The following is an 18978-nucleotide window of genomic DNA, read 5'->3' on the forward strand; positions in this document are numbered from 1 at the left end:
ACTGAATAACTACAGTGGGCTAGGTCTGGGGATACAGGGAGCAAGAGAATTCCTGTCTTCAAATAAGGTTGCCACACTGAGCGGAGAGAGATGTGTATCGACTGTCATCCTAAAAAGAACTGCTTCCATGGGTGCACACACAAGGAACAGAGGGAGATGGAAGGAGGCCAAGTAAGTTTCAGAGGAGGTGCCTCTGAGCTCAGACTTGCCTGCCCACTGAGGGCAGAAGGAAGAAGTATTTCAGATGGGGAACTCGATCCGCATGCGCACAGAGGCACAATAAAGGATGTTAAATTCAGAGAAAGCTAAGTTCTGAGCAGCCAGAACATAAACTTCAAAAGAAGCAGTGTCAGGAAACATGGCTGGAGGGGTAAGGAAGAGCCAGCCAGTTCACTGAGGGTCTTATCTGTCATATGCAGGATGTTACCTGGTAGACATGGAGCGGCACAGGAAAATATCCTGCTGGGAATTACCCGTTAGGTTTGTGTGCCGCCAAGATCACTCACGTCTGAAAAACAGTGACACTGCTTCTTTGGAAACAAAGCTTGAGCGGCCGCTGTCCAAGTAAAAAGCAGGTAAAGCTTGGCATCCGGGGCTTTAAATGACTGGATATCACTTTCTACCAGAGTAACCCTGAGGAAGTAACTACACTTCTGAGTTGTATCTTCTATAAAGAAGATTCCTTTTCTGCAAAATGAGGTCGCTCAAAGGATCAAACAGCAGAATGAACGTGAAAGGTACTTTAGGACGGCTGTTTACAAAACTCCCACACCGGGTTCTCCTCTGCTCTTACACCACAAAGATCACCAATGCAGAAGATGTCTGTGACCAGAAGTGGGGAGAGTCTCTCCCCACCAAGTGAGCAATCATTTTGGGAACAGACAGGAACTGGGTGTCCTCCAATTCAATTCCTGGAGACAGCGCCAGATCTGATGTCCAAGAACAGAACACCTCCAGCACAGGAGAAAGATGAAAGCCAGAAGGCTCAGCCAGGCAGCTTATCCCACCTTCTTCCAGCAAGATGAAAAGTATTTACCTTCAAAACAATAGAACGCATGTGCTCTGACAGTGGTAAGTACAGGGGAATACAAAAGCACACGGGGGAGGACCCAACCCAGCTTGGAGGACTGGAGAAAGGTTCCTGAGAGAGGTGACACCCGAACCAAGTAGCTAAGCAAAGAAATGGGGGCAAAAAGCATTGAAGGCAGAGTTTTTGGTATGGCTGCAGCACAGAACGATGAAGTTGGAAAAACAGAGGCTGATTGTGGGATGTGTAGAACATGCTAGGGCAATGGGAGATCCTGAAGGATTCTGGGTGGAGAGGAGGATGTCTACACCTCCATTTTAGAATGACTACTCGGGCAGTTGTTCAGGGGAAAATATAAAAGTAAAAACATGAAGACAAGGTGATGTTCATGAGGCTGTCGCAGGACATGTAGGTGAAGAACTATGGAAGACTGAATTAAGGTGAGGACATGAGGTGGAGAGATGGAAACAAATGGAGAGGTGGTAACTCTCACCCACTCACTGGTGACACATCCGTCTGTCTGGAAGACATTCAGAAAGCCTTTGCATCTTGATGGGAAAAACATCCTGGATTCTCTCTAATTCTTCATTTTTTCCTTTTAGACCAACAATCGGATGCTTTCCAGAGATTGCCAAGAAGCCCCTGGAGAACTAGCTGACTCATGCCCGTGTGCTATCGCAGGCTACCAGAGGGCACCTCTTTCTGTCTGGACCAGCTGAAAGGTTAGAAATCAGGTGTTCAGGCATCATCACTGGGCCCCATGGACTTTAATGGCTTCTGTTCCCACAGGATTAATGCTGCTTCCTCAAGCAATGACTCTGAACAGCGGCTACCCTATGTTGTTGCACCCAGAAAGGGAATGGTGGTGGGTGGCTGGAACTATGCCACAGGGTGGGTAGGTAGTGTGACAACCAGGAATTAGAGGCCAAGAGCTAGCATGAGGGCAGGAGACCTCCAAGGAACACTTTCAAAGGAAAAGACAATTTGATAGACGTGATGGTTAATATCAAGTGTCAGCCTTCATCTTTGTCCTGTGCTGGATGCTTCCTGCCCTTGAACACGAGGCTCCAAGGTCTTCAGCTTTTGGACTCTTGGACTTACATCACTGGTTTGCTAGTGGTTCTTGGGCTTTCAGCCGCAGACTGAAGACTGTACTGTCGGATTGCCTTCTTTCAAGGTTTTGGGACTCAAACCGGCTTCCTTGCTCCTCAGCTTGCAGACTGCCTATTGTGGGAATTCATCATTGTGGGTGGTGTGAGTCAATACTGCTTAATAAACTCTCCTTCATACATAGCTATATCCTATTCCTTCTGCCGCTCTAGAGAACCCTGACTAATACAATAGAAAAATGGTGACAGAAATAAGAACGAGAGTTAATGGGCAGAGATGGTGGGTTGATAGAAGCTGGATGGAAGAAACAGAAATTGGGGTAAGAGGTAGAAAGGAACAAAAACCCAGACGTATTCTTTATACTACAATGCCAAGCTCTATGTCCTTTCGAGTAGGTACTCTAATGCTGAATTGATAAAAGGTACACAAAATATAAGACCTGGAAATAAAACACTTTCCACCAAGTGGAAAGAACTGTAGGAACACGGAAGCAGAAACCAATATAAACACACCTTCACTCTGAACCCTTATCCTTCAGTATTTTGCTTTATTTCTTGGCAAGCTTTAGTTGTTTCCCGCAGAGTGACTGCAGTATGTGGATTTGGAAAGAGTAGTGGCCAGATATGAAAGGTGGGATGGAATGAAACGGTTTTCTCCTGACTCATCTGTGTCACAAACAACACATGCATTAGGACTTTTCTTTTTATTTTGGTATAAAGTAATTTACTATCAGGGAAAACAAGAAAAATATAAGTTGTACTACAACTTCCCTCCAAGAGAACTACTTTAATGAAAGAAATGAAACTGAAGATTATAGCCCAAAATGTGGCTGCGCAGCCAGTTTTTCGGCTTTCTTAAAAGCTGTAACTTGTTGTCTCTCCCACATCCATCTTCAGTTCTCTAGTTTGCTGCCAGTCTAATCCACATTTACTTAACTGTCTCATACGGATTTAGAGCAAGCAGCAAGGTCTTGAGGTCCGGCACCATGCCATAGTCATCTTCCAACCCCAAGGCTCAGCAGCAGGTGTGGCACATGAGGGATGCTTAATGACTGACAGCTGACTGATGGAGTGGCTGATATGGTTAGGTTTCTGTCCCCACCCAACTCTCATCTTGAATTATAATCCCCATAATCCTGATGTGTCAAATGAAAGAGCAGGTGGAGATAACTGAATCATGAGGGTGGCTTCCCCCACGCCGTTCTCATGGTAATGAGTGAGTTCTCACAAGATCTGATGGTTTTATAAAGGGGATTTTCCTGCTTTGTTCAGCACTTCTCCTTCCTGCCACCTTGTGAAGAAAGTGCCTTGCTTCCCTTTTGCCTTCTGTCATGACTGAAAGTTTCCTGAGGCCTCCCTAGCCATGCTGAAGTGTGAGTCAATTAAAACCCTTTCCAGTCTCAGTTAGTTCTTTATAGCAGTATAAAAGCAGACTAAAACAGTAAATTAATACTGTAGAAAGCAGGGTGCTGCTATAAAGATACCCGAAATGTGAAAGCAACTTTGGAACTAGGCAGCAGGCAGAGGTTGGAATAGTTTGAAGGGCTCAGAAGAAGACAGAAAGATGTGGAAGGGTTTAGAAGTTCCTAGAGACTTGTTGAATGACGTTGACCAAAATGCTGACAGCGATATGGACAATGAAGTCCAGGTTGAGGTAGTCTCAGATGGAGATTAGGAACTTGCTGGGGACAAAGGCGACTCTTGCTATTCTTTAGCAAAGAGACTGGTGGCATTTTGCCCCCGCCCTAGAGACCTGTAGAACTTTGCTTGAGAGAGATGATTTAGGGTATCTGGTGGAAGAAATTTCTAAGAAGCAAGTCATTCAAAAGGTGACTTGGATGCTCTTAAAAGCAATCAGTTTCATGCATTCACAAAAAGAGATGGTTTGGAATTGGAACTCATGTTTAAAAGAGAAGCAGAGCATAGTTACTTCTAGGAAGTAACTAACTTGCTTTTGATTTTACAGGCTCATAGGCAGAAGGGACTTGCCTTGTCTCAGATAAGCCTTTGGACTTGGACTTTTGGGTTAATGCTGGAATGAATTAAGATTCTGGGGAACTGTTGGGAAGGCATGACTGGTCTTGAAATGTGAAAGGGACATGAGATTTGGGAGAGGCCAGAGGCAGAATGATATGGTGAGGCTTTGTGTCCCCACCCAAATTTCATCTTGAATTATAACCCCCATAATCCCCATGTGTCAAGGGACAGGCCAGGTGGAGGTAACTGGATCATGAGGGAGGTTTACCCCAAGCTGCTCTCACGAGATCTGATGGTTTTATAAGGGGCTTTTCCCCCTTTGCTTGGCATTTCTCTTTCCTCCCATTTTGTGAAGAAGGTGCCTTGGTTCCCCCTCACCTTCCTCCATGATTGTAAGTTTCCTGAGGCCTCCCCAGCCACGCTGAACTGTGAGTTAATTAAATCTCTTTCCTTTATAAATTATTCAGTCTTGAGGGAATTTTAGTTTTTTATTTTATTTTTATTTATTTTTTTTGAGACGGAATTCCAGTCTTGTCACCCAGGCTAGAATGCAATGGCGCAATCTCGGCTCACTGCAACCTCCGCTTCCTAGATTCAAGCGATTCTCCTGCCTCAGCCTCCACGGTAGTTGGGATTACAGGTGCCCACCACCATGTCCAGCTAATTTTTGTATTTTTAGTAGAGGCGAGGTTTCACCATGTTGACCAGGCTGGTCTCAAACTCCTGACTTCAAGTGATCAACCTGCCTCGGCCTCCCGAAGTGCTGTGATTACAGGAATAAGCCACTGTGCCTGGCCTGGGAAGTTCTTTATAGCAGTATGAAAATGGACAAATATAGTGACCTTCCAATCTTACATATTCAGGAAAGGTACAGCATGGGGTAGGCAAACAGTAGGACCTTAATATAAATGATATAGTTGGAATGGAAGAGTGAGATCTAATTTCGGCACCGGCATCCCAGTTCAATGACATCCACGTACAGACCTCAGTCAAATATATTGGATAACTCAACTGACTTTTAGGGAGAAAAAAATCAAGTTTACCATATGCATTTGGTCAAAGTAAAGCTTTGTTGTGTTTCAACGTACTTAGAGTTTTAGAGGAAATTATTTAGTACTTGTGTACGCACATAGCGCTAATGAAAAGATAAGAGTAAAACAAATTTGCCAAATTTCCACTTAATCACTTCAGCCCCTTAATTTATAACACATATTAATGCATGTTTCTTATTTCACATAAAACCATATCTGAGATGTAAAAAAAAAAAAAAACAAAATTACTAGAGTATAGTAAAGTTATATAAAATAAGCATCTGTATAAAGCAGCAGTAGCTACCAAAGAACAAAAAAAAAAAACCACGATTCCCAAAACAAAGTAACACCTTAGGTGAGCTGGTTAAAAGAATAAAGCATTCCTGTTTCTTGTCCAAATGCTGACATGAGAATAAAACTACGCCCATAACCAATACACACCCAATAGTGATGGTGTCCGGGGAGAGTCACCTGTTATGGATGGCCTTTCCACGTGTCTTGTTGTAAATAAACACTGATGGATGAAAGCCTATCTATCACCACTAACGGAAGGTTTTCACATCATTCTAGTTCTTAGATATGATTTGGAAGGTTGAGGCAGCTAGAACTTTGACAGACACATGAAATTATTTCCTTACATAAAACATAAGACCTGGAAATAGAGTAAGCTTTCTACAATGTGTAAGAACTATAAGAACATAGAAACCAAGCTAAACACATCTTTACTTTAACCCTTATCTTTTAGTATTCTGCTTTATTTCTTTGCCAGTTTTAAGTGTGGAAATCTTAAATAGACTTTTTTTTTTTTTGAGGCAGAGTCTCACTCTGTTGCCCAGGCTGGAGTGCAGTGGCACGATCTCGGCTCACTGCAAGCTCTGCCTCCTGGGTTCATGCTATTCTCCTGCCTCCCAAGCAGCTGGGACTACAGGAGTCCGCATCACGCCTGGCTAATCTTTTTGTATTTGTATTAGAGATGGGTTTTCACCGTGTTAGCCAGGATGGTCTCTGTCTCCTGACCTCATGATCTGCCTGCCTCCGCCTCCCAAAGTGCCAGGATTACAGGCATGAGCCACCGCACCTGGCTAAACAGGCTTTCTTATAGAGTGACTGCACTATCTGAGTTTGGAAAGAGTGATGGCGAGATACGAAAGGTGGGATAGAATTGAACGATTTTCTCCTAACTTACCCAGTCAAAAATAGTACATGCTTTGGGACTTTTCATTTTGATATAAAGTAATTTCCTATCAGGCAAAACAGGAAAAATACAAGTTGTATTAGAATTTGTTTGGGGTTGGGAAAGGAGAACTCTTACCTTGATAAAATCTGAACCTTGGATTTATGCACACAGTGGATTATAAAGTCTAATCAATTTAATTATCTACTCTTAAAATGATCCAATACAAAAATTAGATAATTTTGCAATGCTGATAATTAAAACTAGTCTGTCTATACAAGTATTTGGAAGGATTTTCCAGTGGCATCTGTAATACTTTTGTCTCCACAAAAGAAGACACATGTAACGTGAGACCATGTTTACTTGCTTTCACTTGGAAATTAACAACAAAGTTACATAAAGGCTGTCTGAGGCTTATGGCAAGTAGGAATAACATGTTTCAACATTCTGTCTGTACAACTGACTACTCTCATACCTCTGGCTTAAAAAAAATAAAGTGCAGTATTGCTCAAAGAATTATGTTGCCTACTTTCCTAAGTTAGGCACAGCCATCTTCCTTTTAGAAAGTCAGTTAAACAAACAGTTGTCCATTTTGCCTTTCCTACTACTTTAGTCATTCCTAACTAAGAACTTAGTAAAATTAAGTAAATGCAAGAAAAGTTAGAGGGAGGAATCAATATTCACAATAAATATTAAACTCTACTTACTGATGCCTGGAAAAGCAACTTCGTTGAATACAGAAAAGCCAAGGGCTGCCTGCCACTTGGAATACATTCTCGATACAAACACCATCAGTTCCTCCAAAAATTAAACACGTGTTTTGAGCATTTTAGAAAAGGCTTAACTCTGCTCATTAATAAGATGGAAATCATGAAGACTCACTCTGTAAAGAGGATGGCACTTGTCCCTGAAACATGGAGCCAATCGGGCATAGATCTGGAGGCTATAGTAATACGCTGCCAGTTGGAGAGATAATGCAGACGGGGACTGCTTTTCAAAGCACTGGTTAGCATCTAACACCTAGGAGGGAACATGTTAGAATTAACTCAGCTGAAAGGAAATTAAGAAGATCATTATAAACCATTACATTTCTAGTCATTCCTGCAGATTTTTCATCCAAAGTTCCCATTATATCAACTCAAGTTCAAGATCAACTTAATAATAACTACATTAAAAATCATAAGGCACTACAAAGCAGATCCTATGCAATAAAAGTGGATGTAAAGATCGACATTTAAGCTAACTGTAGAACTGACTCTCTAGATACTGACCAGGATCCTTTATTACCTAAGAACTAAGAGGAGGAAATGACATGCAATAAACAATGTTACCGATAAAAATTCACAGTATACATTTTTCATTTATCATTTTTAAGTTCTTCATTGGTAAGGCAAACTTACCTGTGGTAAGGCAAGAAGATAAGCAAGAGCCAAGGTCATGTCATTCGGCAAGGCTTCACTTGCCAGTTGCAAGAGAACTGAATGCAGAAAAAGAAACATTATTTTACTGAGGTTGCATATGATAGTCATTAAGTGCCATGGTTTCAGCCCTATAAGATTTCAACAAATAGTTTGTGGCAGAGACCTTTTATGAAAGTCTGTTCAGCATCATCTAAACACAGATCACATGGAACCGTGTTAAATAGGAACTTTGCCTTAATTCAGAAAAAGCATACTGTTGGTTATTTATACGTGAGGAAATTTTGTCAGGGCAGCTGCAAAGGCTAAGTGCAAAGACATGAGAGAGGCTGGTTTCCTAGAGCTGGGTCTTTCAGTTTTAAAGATGCAGACCATGCTACAAAATTGTGTATCAACGTTAGCTAATACGAAGGGTGATAATATGAGTAGTAAAGATCAGAGCAATAAAATAGCGTCAGGAGTGCAAATTTAGGGTAAATCTTTTGATTACTACAATGACGATAATGTGATTTTGTTCCTTCCAAAACACCCCTCTTCATGATGCTCCACGAAAAGAAAATCAGTCTTTTGTTTTGCTTGTATATCTTAAAATATCCCAGCCATTAAAAACTTTGCTTTTTCACATAATTTTTTACACAAACCACAACTTGCCAATGTCATAGCTTTAACGTAAGAGCATGCATTGCCAACACGGTCTGTGTTTGTACACAGTTTGTCTCAGTAAGGATGTATCCTATTCATTTAGGATCTCAGTAGCAAATACTAGGTAGTCATATGTAACCACAATATGAATTCTTTATTTTTAAAAAACACACTCTCATGATCGGCACTAATGCCAATCACGGTGGGAGGATGAGGAGGAACCTACAAATGGCTCAAGTGTCGGAGGCTGACCTAGAACTCAAAATTTCCTGTGGGTGATTCACAAAGAAAATCTGCTGTGTCTTCCCCACTGTATATCTACAAAGGGAACATCAGTTCTCCAAATATTCATTTCCTGCATGCTATCCAAACCTTATGAACCAAATGGACCACCAGTCAGCCTCAGCTCCTGCAAGGAATCATACAGCTTTAGAGATATTTTGTAATCAAAAGCTATTTATTTCAAGGTCTACTTCCAAATTTATTCCTTCACTCAATATCAGCAAGAACCTTCTTTGAACCAGATATTGCCTTATGAATTAGAATGTTTTCAAGAATAAAAAGACTCTAAAGAAATAATTCAAAATACTATCCAAAGGGCCCAAACCAAATTTTGTACAACCTATTATAATATCAAAGAAAACACAGCTGGGCATGGGGGTTCATGCCTGTAATCCCAACACTTTAGGAGACCAAAGTGGGAAGATCAGTTGAGTCCAGGAGTTTGAAAACAGCCTGGACAACACCATGAGACCCCATCTCTACAAAAAATTTAAAAAAAAATAGCTGGGCAATGGTGGGATATGCCTATAGTCCCAGCTACTCAGGAGGCTGAGGTGGGAGGATCACTTGAGCCCAGGAGGTTGATGCTGCAGCGAGCTATGATTGTGCCACTGCACTGCCTGGATGACAGAACAAGACCCTGTCTAAAAAAGAAAGAAAGAAGAAGGAGAAGGAGAAGGAGAAGAAGAATAGAGAAGAGAGAAGAGAGAAGAAGAAAGAAGAAGACAAAGAAAGAGGAGGAGGAGGGGCAGGGGAGAGGTGGGAGGCAGGAGGAGTAAGAGGAGAAGGAGAAAAAAGAAGAAGGAGAAGAAGAAAAAAGAAGAGGAGGAAGAGGGGGAGGAAGCGGAGGAAGAAGAGGAGGAGGAGGAGGAAAATTGGTGAATACACCCCAGAAGACTAACAAATGAAGAATGAAGGTGTTAAGCTATAAATTTTTGATACCAGAAAGAGAAAGCATGTAGAAACTGCTGAAAATTCTAAACTAATTGAGAAGGATTTACTTAGATCCTAGAAATAACATACTACACAAATACACAACACACACACACACACACACATACACACACACACACGGCTGCCTACTTGACTTATCGCTACCTTATATATTCTATTATTTGATAGCTGCCTAACAGTCCTTCAGGATCCTTATTTTGAGAGAAAAATAATTCTTTTTTTTTTTTTTTTTTTTTTTGAGACGGAGTCTCGCTCTGTCACCCAGGCTGGAGTGCTGTGGCCAGATCTCAGCTCACTGCAAGCTCTGCCTCCCAGGTTCATGCCATTCTCCTGCCTCAGCCTCCCAGGTAGCTGGGACTACAGGCGCCGCCACCTCGCCCGGCTAGTTTTTTGTATTTTTTTTTTTAGTAGAGACGGGGTTTCACCGTGTTAGCCAGGATGGTCTCGATCTCCTGACCTCGTGATCCGCCCGCCTCGGCCTCCCAAAGTGCTGGGATTACAGGCTTGAGCCACCGCGCCCGGCGAGAAAAACAATTCTATTTTATAAACTAATAATTCTTCTCTGTTAATTTTATTTCTTATAGTCATTTAAAAGGTGGACTTCAATTGCAACCTCACCTAGTTTTTTTCCCACTCCATTTTAATTTTCTTCAGATACTCCCTTCTTTAGACACAAAAGAGGCCAATTTTCAAATAAGCATATCTGAACCCACTCATCAAACTTAGCACTGTCTCTTCAAAGGAGCCCTCAGGAGCCCTTATTTCAGGTGTGTGGTTGTTTCTCCAGGTTGGAGACCTTCTTTCTTGGAGTTGTAGTTGGAACCAATCTCAGGCCCACCTAGGAAATGAAGTCCTATTACAGTCTTCCAGTCACATCTAACTTTTTATCGTAACATCAACTCAATCTTTCCCTTCATTTAATATCCATTTGCTCATTTCCAAAACACAAAGCACCCTCAAGGGATAAAAATACGTAACCACTGAAGATATTCCAAATAATATGCTACAGGCTCGAGGAAAATCCCAAAACAAAAACAACCCAACAAAAAACAGCAATGATGATATCGTTGCAATAAATGCATAATCCCCAGGAAATGTCTTTGAAGGAGAGAATTTTCATTTAGATAGGTAAGTTCCAGTAGGTTTATTTTTGAAATAGTTATATCATAGACCAAACTCACAAAATGGTCACTAACATTTTTTGAACATACATAATTGAATATAAGGCTTACAGCAGGCAAAAAAGAAAATACACAGTTAATTTTCATGAGCTCAAAGTAACAACAAAAATCACACTCATAAAGTTGTCTAAAGGGTCATCAATGTTAGTTTTACTAAGTGGTGAAAATCATCACCCTAAAATACAGATGTTTGTTTCAAGTGAATAATATGGACATAGACTTTACTTCATAAATACAACTATTCATGAATCTTCTTCTTGTTGTTGTTGTTGTCTTTTTTACACTGCTTTGACATGGTGGGGGCCTTGTTAATCCTGGAGAGACTTCCCCTCCCAGGTCTAGCTAATCCCTACAGAGTAAGATAACTTGCCTGTGAGCACACATCTGACATGCAAACAAACCAATCACAGCCCATACTTGGAACCACCTCCCCTATCTTGGCTTTTCTACTCCAAGAGGCAATAATCCTCTGTTTTAATCACTCCACAGCAAGGTAACTAAACAATCAGAGACCACCCCTACATCCCAGAGCCCACCCAAATTATCCATACAATTCAATCTCCAATTTGCCCAAGCTTGCCCACCCTGCCTCGCCTATTACTTCCCATGAAACCCAGGCCCTCACCCACACTTTCCCCTGGCTCCTTCTGCCTCTAAACCACCAGGATGCTTCCCCACCTGGGTGTGTCCTGCCCTCCATTTTTAGGGATCTGTGTATATAAACTTCTTCCTTCATGACAATCATTTCCATGTCTGTGTGTCTGACCAATATCCAAATAAAACCAAAATCCCAGGCATGTTTTAGAACAACAACTACAACAAAATCTATAAATACATAATGAATCTGTTGACTACAAAATCAAACAGAATGATACAGCAGGAAGGAAACCACTGTCAGAACCAGAAAGTCCTGGGATCAAAGCTTAGGTCAACTGATTGACTACATAATATTGAGTTATAGAATTCAGAATGTTTTGGAATTTAGGAGGTTGTACTATATACATATCATGTATTACATGACACCCTAAGTATGGTGTGGGAACACCCAATAATCAAAACATTAATATCTCTGCTGCAAAACATTTGAATACTTATATTAAGTGAGATAAGCAGACTATAAAGTAGCCTCATGCCAGTTTAGTTCAGGTTTTGATGCCAAACAAATTATAAAAATCTTTCTGGTTTTCAGAGTATTTTGCATTTGGGGTCTGAAGCATATTTGCTTCCAATGTAAATGAGGATTAAATGAAGTAAAGTATGCAAAGTGCAGAGCATCACTCTAGCACACAGAAAGTACCCAGTAGGCTCCCTCCATCCCTCTATAAATCACAGGCTTGAGTAAACAAATTCTTTTCTTCAGTTATAACATGTTTTCATTTCCCCCTAAAAATGATTGATAAAAGGTTCTTCCAATAACAACCACAGTGCAACAGAGAGTTATTTCCATTTTATATAAATCATAATTATTAATGAATTAACGATTGCATTTAAGCATAAATACTAATTTCACCAAGAAGCAAGAGCAGACTTATATAGTCACACCTGATGAGCTGATACACATCTGTTACCTTATTTCCTGTGGCTTAGCTGCTTCTCAATGAGCACTCAGCAATCGTTTGAATTAGTTCCCCTTCACAACCTCTCTATGGAAGAAGTTAGATGTTTTCCTCAACTTACAAGAGAGGATTTAGAGTCACAGCAACTTTTTTATTTCCCTAGTGCCAACACACAAACAAATCACCACAGTGTTAGAAAAGAATTCTCCCCTTGATAACTCTCCACTCTGACAACCTCCACAGTCCCCCTTCTTTTCACTGCTAACCTTACCAATGAGTGGTCTGCCCCACTGCACCCATTACCTTGACAATCACTTTTTCCTCAAGTACCTCCATCCCTGGGTCCCAACTAATACGATCTCCAAAGGTCACCAAACCCAACGTCTTTTCTCTTTTAAATCTCACTGTAGCACTAGGCACTCCCAGATAGGCCTGCCTTCGGCTTCAAAGACACTGAGTTCTCTTGTACCTGTTCCTCAGATGATCCTCCTCTATGTGTGTCACCAGATCTTCATCCTTGATCGCTCAATGTGAGTAATCAGTTAGGTCAGTCCAACACTGTCTCTTAATCCCACCTTACATCCCCAACTAGAGAATTCCACTACATTCTTTTTTTTTCTTTCCTTTTTAAAAAGATGGGGTCTCAGTCTATTGCCCAGGCTGCAGTGGAATGGGACAATCTTGGCTCACTAAAGCCTCAAAATCTGGGCTCAAGTGAACCTCCAGCCTCAGCCTCCCATGTAGCTAGAATGACAGGCATGTGCCACCACACCAGACTATTTCTTTAAAATTTTTTTGTAGAGACCAAAAAAATGTTCATGTTGCCGAAGCTGGTCTTCAACTGATGGCCTCAAGTGATCCTCTTGCCTCAAATTCTCAAAGTGCTGGGATTACGGGCATGAGCTACCATGCCCAGTCTCAATTCTATTCTTAAATTCAACTGGTACCCTGGTCTATTTTCCCACTATTCAGGTTTGAACCATCTCACAAGACCGGCCTTATCAACTCCTTGTTGGACACTGCCATTCAAATGCTACCTCAAATTAATCATTCTTTACCCAATATCTTTCATATTTCTAAAATAGTACCTTATTTTCCCAATAAACTGAACTTAATACCACAGAGTCATCTTGGACTTCATCCTCTCCTCTGCTGCCAGCACTTGGTTCCTCATCAAATCCAACTGAATAATTTTGAAAGAACTCTCTCACACATACTTTCTATTTTCACTGCCACAAACTCTAGGCTTTAATTGTTGAAAAATTAGACCCTTTCAACAGCCCCCCAATGCTGTTCTACCTGATGCCATCAGTCTTTCTCCTTCCAGCACTTTCTTAAAATAGCAGTTTCATATTAATTTTACTCAAGCATTGAGTAATTTGTGTCATTCTCTAGCTTAGAGAAAGAATCTTCCTTAGTTTCCCATTCCCTAAAAAACGAAAGTTAACATTTCCTATTGAGCATTTAAAGTCTCCATAAATATGGGCCAACCTTAATTTGTGGTTTTAATTTGCCATTAAACCCACCCTGTATGTCAACCAAATCAGTCTGTTATCCAAACTCTCTGCCTGTGCTCATGCCATTGCTTTGTATAACAAAAATAATATAATTGATCTAAAACACAAATACCTATAATTTAAAAAATATATGCTCTGAGTGAGTCAAACATGAAGTAGGTGTTTTACATTACTTAGCTCTAAGTGTCTCAAAAATCCTGCAAGGAGACAGTATTATCTTGTTTTTACACAGGCTTGAAAGCTTATGTATCTCTGCCAAACTCAGAAAGGCAGTTCATCTGTAAAGACAGGAAACAGAAGATCCAAAATAAGATCATATCTTTCTCGATCAGTACCTATCAGGCTATTGACAAGGTTACGCTATGACAAACAATTAACATACGCCATTTTAAGAATGTGAATGAAGATATTCTTAGGATAAATTCCTATAAGTAGAGCTACTAGGTCGAACAATACACACAACTGCAATTTTCATTGCTACTGCCATGTGGTTTTTAAATTCTCACTTTAAGCATCTCCTCATTTCAGCATCTCCTCCAGAAATGCTGCTGAGCTTGCACAGCTCACTCACCCGAACATCGATGAGGTCTAACTCACTAGGGACTTCTTCACATCTATTTCAACCACCACAGCCAGCTGCAGAATGAGCAAAATTCTCTCAACCAGTTAAAGACTTCATTCATGAGTTGACTCCTCAGAATTAATCCTAAGCAAAAGGCTCTCTGGCTTTCTATTACCCTTTCTGGGAAACTGTGACTCAGATTTTAACCACACATCACCTGGTGAACTCCAGTGAAATCCACAATAGTAATTCTATTTAAATTCTTCAGTGATTGGGTTATATTATCCAGACAGCCCTCCTACAGATTAAAACTGTGAACTCAAGTATTAAAAGGCCAGGCCTGGTGGCTCATTCCTGGTGGCTCATTCCTGTAATCCCAGCACTTTGGGAGGCCGAGATGGGTGGATCACTTGAAGCCAGGAGTTTGAGACCAGCCTGGCCAAGCCTAGATGGTGAAACCCCAACACTATTAAAAATACAAAAAAAACCTATCTGGACATGATGGCATGTACCTGTAGTTCCAGCTACTCGGGAGGCTGAGGCATGAGATTTGCTTGAACCTGGGAGGCAGAGACTGCAGTGCACCAAGATTACACCACTGCACTCCGGCCTGGGCAACAAAGAGAGACTCCAACACAAAACAAACAAACAACAACAACAATAACAAACAAGTATTAAAAGTCACTGGATAGGTACCTAAAGCAAATAGAAACTGGAGGATGGCTGCCATTTGAAAGAATGAATAGTGAGTTTCCCATCTTTACAGCTTCAATCCTGAGAGCAAGCTACTGCCCGTGACATGTTGGGCAGGCAAAACTCAGACAGAAAACCTGCAGTCTTGAAAAACTACAGCCCAGAAAATCCACAACAGCTGAAAGTAAGAGATTCTGGTGGTCCCTTATAAAACTAAATAAACCCATAATATTTGACACAGCAATTCTACCATTAAAATTTACCTAAGAGAAATGAAGACACATGTCCACAAAAACACTTGTATGAGAGTTCACAGCAGCTTTTTAAAAAACAACACCATAAGCTGAAAGACCTCAGGTATCCTTTAACAGGAGTGTGGATGAACAGTTTTACATGCATACAATGAACTACTACTCAATACTTTAAAACAAAAACACAAACCTACTGATGGATGCAACATAGATGAATCTCAAAAACTTTCGCTTTAAGTGCTATACAAAATAATACTATATGAGTGCATTTAATGAATTCTAGAACAATCAAAACTAATCTACAGTGGGGAAGAAATCAGAGCATGGGGTACCCTGTAGGAAGTGTGGGTTGGGCGTGTGCTGGGAAGAGGATGAGACTTTCTAGGGTGGCAGTAAGGTTCTGCATCTTGACAGGAGTGAGAGTTACACAGGTGCTGCACTTGTCAGAATCTCTACAATTATACAACTAAGATTTTTGTAATTCACTGTAAATTTTAAAACATACAAAGGTAAAAAATACTCTAGTTAAAGATATGCAGTGTAGTGTCAAGAGGTGAAGTTTACTGATGTCTGTGATTTACTTTGAAATGCATCAAAAAAGAAGTTGGGTTTGGTTGATGAACAGAGGGGTGGAGAAATATAGGTACAGTAAATGTGGCAATATTAATTGGAAGGTACATGGGAGTGTACGGGAGTGAACGGAGAATGAACAGGAGTGAACGAGAGTTCACTGTAGAATTATTTCAACTTTACTGTGAATTTTAAATTTTGTCAACAAAAATGCTGGGGAAGAAAAGAGAAAGAAATCCTCCCTGAAAACCGTGTCAAATGCTTAAGCTCCCTGTCCGTTACTTATTCCCCAAAGGGGGTTCCCTAGAAGACGCTTCTGGACAAGTTATATATGCCTGGTCTCCAGCACTGCACTCGGGCAGCTGAGTTTCTGGCCACACTAAACCCATGGCCTCCCAGCTGCTTCAAGACTGGAAGAATCCCAAGCATCAAGTATACCGCTCTCCATGTGACTTGAGATGGAAAGCAAAGGAATCTCTCTTCTTGAATCCCTAACACAATTGTTGTTGAAGTTATCTCATGAATTTTTTTCTCCTACACAATAATTCCAGGCATTAATCTCTATAACCCAAGTGCCTAGCCCAGGGCTCTCCTAACTAACATTAATTGTAGGGAACTGATGGGGACAGTGGAGAACATGAGTCTCCACTCTACCCCTGGGCATCAAAACTGTCTCAGTAGCCCTCACCCAGACTCAGAGATTCTAATGAAGTAGAAATCAAAACCCATACTGGAAGCTTCTTAGCCTTGGACTCTACAAACCATATGAAGCAATATTTGACAAAATATTTAGAGAAGATGGTAAGTAAGTTTTGCTGGGATGCACAACATGTAATATTGGCTAGAGACTGAATTACAGGGACTTTGCCATTAAACATTAAATAAATAAATAAATAAATAAATAAATAAATAAATAAATAAATAAATAAAACCTGCTCTACATTTAGCAGTGTGCATGAATTTAATTTGTAATGTCAGTTCTCAAACCTTGAATATAACGCATTCTCTAAGCAAGTTATGTGGCCAAAATCAGATGAACTCTATGCTTAACTCTCCATTCCAAGATGGCCGAATAGGAACAGCTCCTGCAGCTCCCAGCATGATGGACGCAGAAGACAGGTGATTTCTGCATTTCCAACTGAGGTACCTGGTTCATCTCACTGGGACTGGTTGGACAGTGGGTGCAGCCCACGGAGGGTGGGATGAAGCAGGGCGGGGCATCGCCTCACCTGGGAAATGCAGGGGTGATGGGATTTCCCTTTCCTAGCCAAGGGAAGCCGTGACAGATTGTACCTGAAAAAAAAATGGGACACTCCCGCCGAAAATACTGCGCTTTTCCCAAGGTCACAGCAACCGGCAGACAAGAAGATTCTCTCACCTGCCTGGCATGGCAGGTCCCATGCCCATGGACCCTTGCTCACTGCTAGCACAGCAGTCTGAGATTGAAATGCCAGGCGGCAGCCTGGCTGAGGGAGGGGTGTCCACCATTGTTGAGGCTTGAGTGGGTAAATAAAGTGGCCCAGAAGCTCGAAATGGGAGGAGCCCCCCACAGCTCAGCAAGGAATACTGCCTCTAAAGACTCCACCTCTGTGGGCAGAGTATAGCTGAACAAAAGGCAGCAGACAACTTCTACAGACTTTAATATCCCTGTCTGACAGCTTTGAAGAAAGCAGTGGTTCTCCCAGCACAGTGTTTGAGCTCTGAGAATGGACAGACTGCCTCCTCAAGTGGGTCCCTGACCCCATGTAGCCTAACTGGGAGACACCTCCCAGTAGGGGCCAACAGACACTTCATACAGGCAGGTGCCCCTCTGGGATGAAGCTTCCAGAGGAAGGATCAGGCAGTAATATTTGCTGTTCTGCATTATTTGCTGTTCTGTAGCCTCCGTTGGTGACACCCAGGCAAAGAGGGTCTGGAGTGGACCTCCAGAAAACTCCAACATACCTGCAGCTGGGGGACCTGACTCTTAGAATGAAAATTAACAAACAGAAAGGAATAGCATGAACATCAACAAAAAGGACATCCACACCAAAATCCCATCTGTAGGTCACGAACATCAAAGACCAAAAGTAGATAAAACCACAAAGATGGGGAGAAACCAGAGCAGAAAAGCTAAAAATTCTCAAAACCAGAGGACTGCTACTACTCCAAAGGAACGCAGCTCCTTGCCAGCAATGGAACAAAGCTGGATGGAGAATGACTCTGACAAGTGGACAGAAGTAGGCTTCAGAAGGTTGGTAATAACAAACTTGTCCAAACTAAAGGAGGATGTTCTAACCCATCGCAAGGAAGCTAAAAACCTTGAAAAAAGGTTAGACGAATGTCTAACTAGAATAAACAGTGTAGAGAAGACCTTAAATGACCTGATGGGGCTGAAAACCACGGCACAAGAACTTCATCATGCATACACAAGCTTTAGTAGCCAATTCGAACAAGTGGAAGACTATCAGTGATTGAAGATCAAATTAACGAAATAAAGCGAGAAGACCAGGTTAGAGAAAAGAGTAAAAAGAAACAAACAAAGCCTCCAAGAAATATGGGACTATGTGAAAAGACCAAATCTAAGTTTGATTGGTGTACCTGAAAGTGATGGGGAGAATGGAACCAAATTGGAAAACACTCTTCAGGATATTATCCAGGAGAACTTACCCAACCTAGCAAGGCAGGCCAACATTCAAATTCAGGAAATACACAGAACACCACAAAGATACTCCTCAAGAAAAGCAACCCCAAGACAAATAATTGTCAGTTTCACCAAGGTTGAAATAACGGAAAAAATGTTAAGGGCAGACAGAGCGAAAGGTTAGGTTTACCCACAAAGGGAAGCCCATCAGACTAACAGCAGATCTCTCGGCAGTAACCCAACAAGCAAGAAGAGAGTGGGGGCTAATATTCAACATTCTTAAAGAAAAGAATTTTCAACTCAAAATTTTATATCCAACCAAACTAAGCTTCATAAGTGAATGAGAACAAAATTCTTTACAAAGAAGCAAATGCTGAGAGATTTTCTCACCACCAAGGCTGCCTTACAAGA

The 18978-nt window shown here is 41.3% G+C and overlaps 1 protein-coding gene across 1 annotated transcript in view; it reads right to left on the reverse strand.

The window, feature by feature from the left end:
• NBAS (neuroblastoma amplified sequence) overlaps positions 1–18978 on the reverse strand; it is a 406203-nt gene that overhangs the window by 133431 nt on the left and 253794 nt on the right. Inside the window, exons 39-40 of the mRNA XM_011942078.1 lie at positions 7719–7795; positions 7201–7338 (exon numbers count right to left, since the gene is read on the reverse strand). Coding sequence (XP_011797468.1) covers positions 7201–7338; positions 7719–7795 — 215 coding nt within the window. The remainder of the gene's footprint in view (positions 1–7200; positions 7339–7718; positions 7796–18978) is intronic.

This window comes from Colobus angolensis, unplaced genomic scaffold (genome assembly GCF_000951035.1).
Source record: "Colobus angolensis palliatus isolate OR3802 unplaced genomic scaffold, Cang.pa_1.0 Scaffold205, whole genome shotgun sequence".
NCBI classification, from domain to species: Eukaryota; Metazoa; Chordata; class Mammalia; order Primates; family Cercopithecidae; genus Colobus; species Colobus angolensis.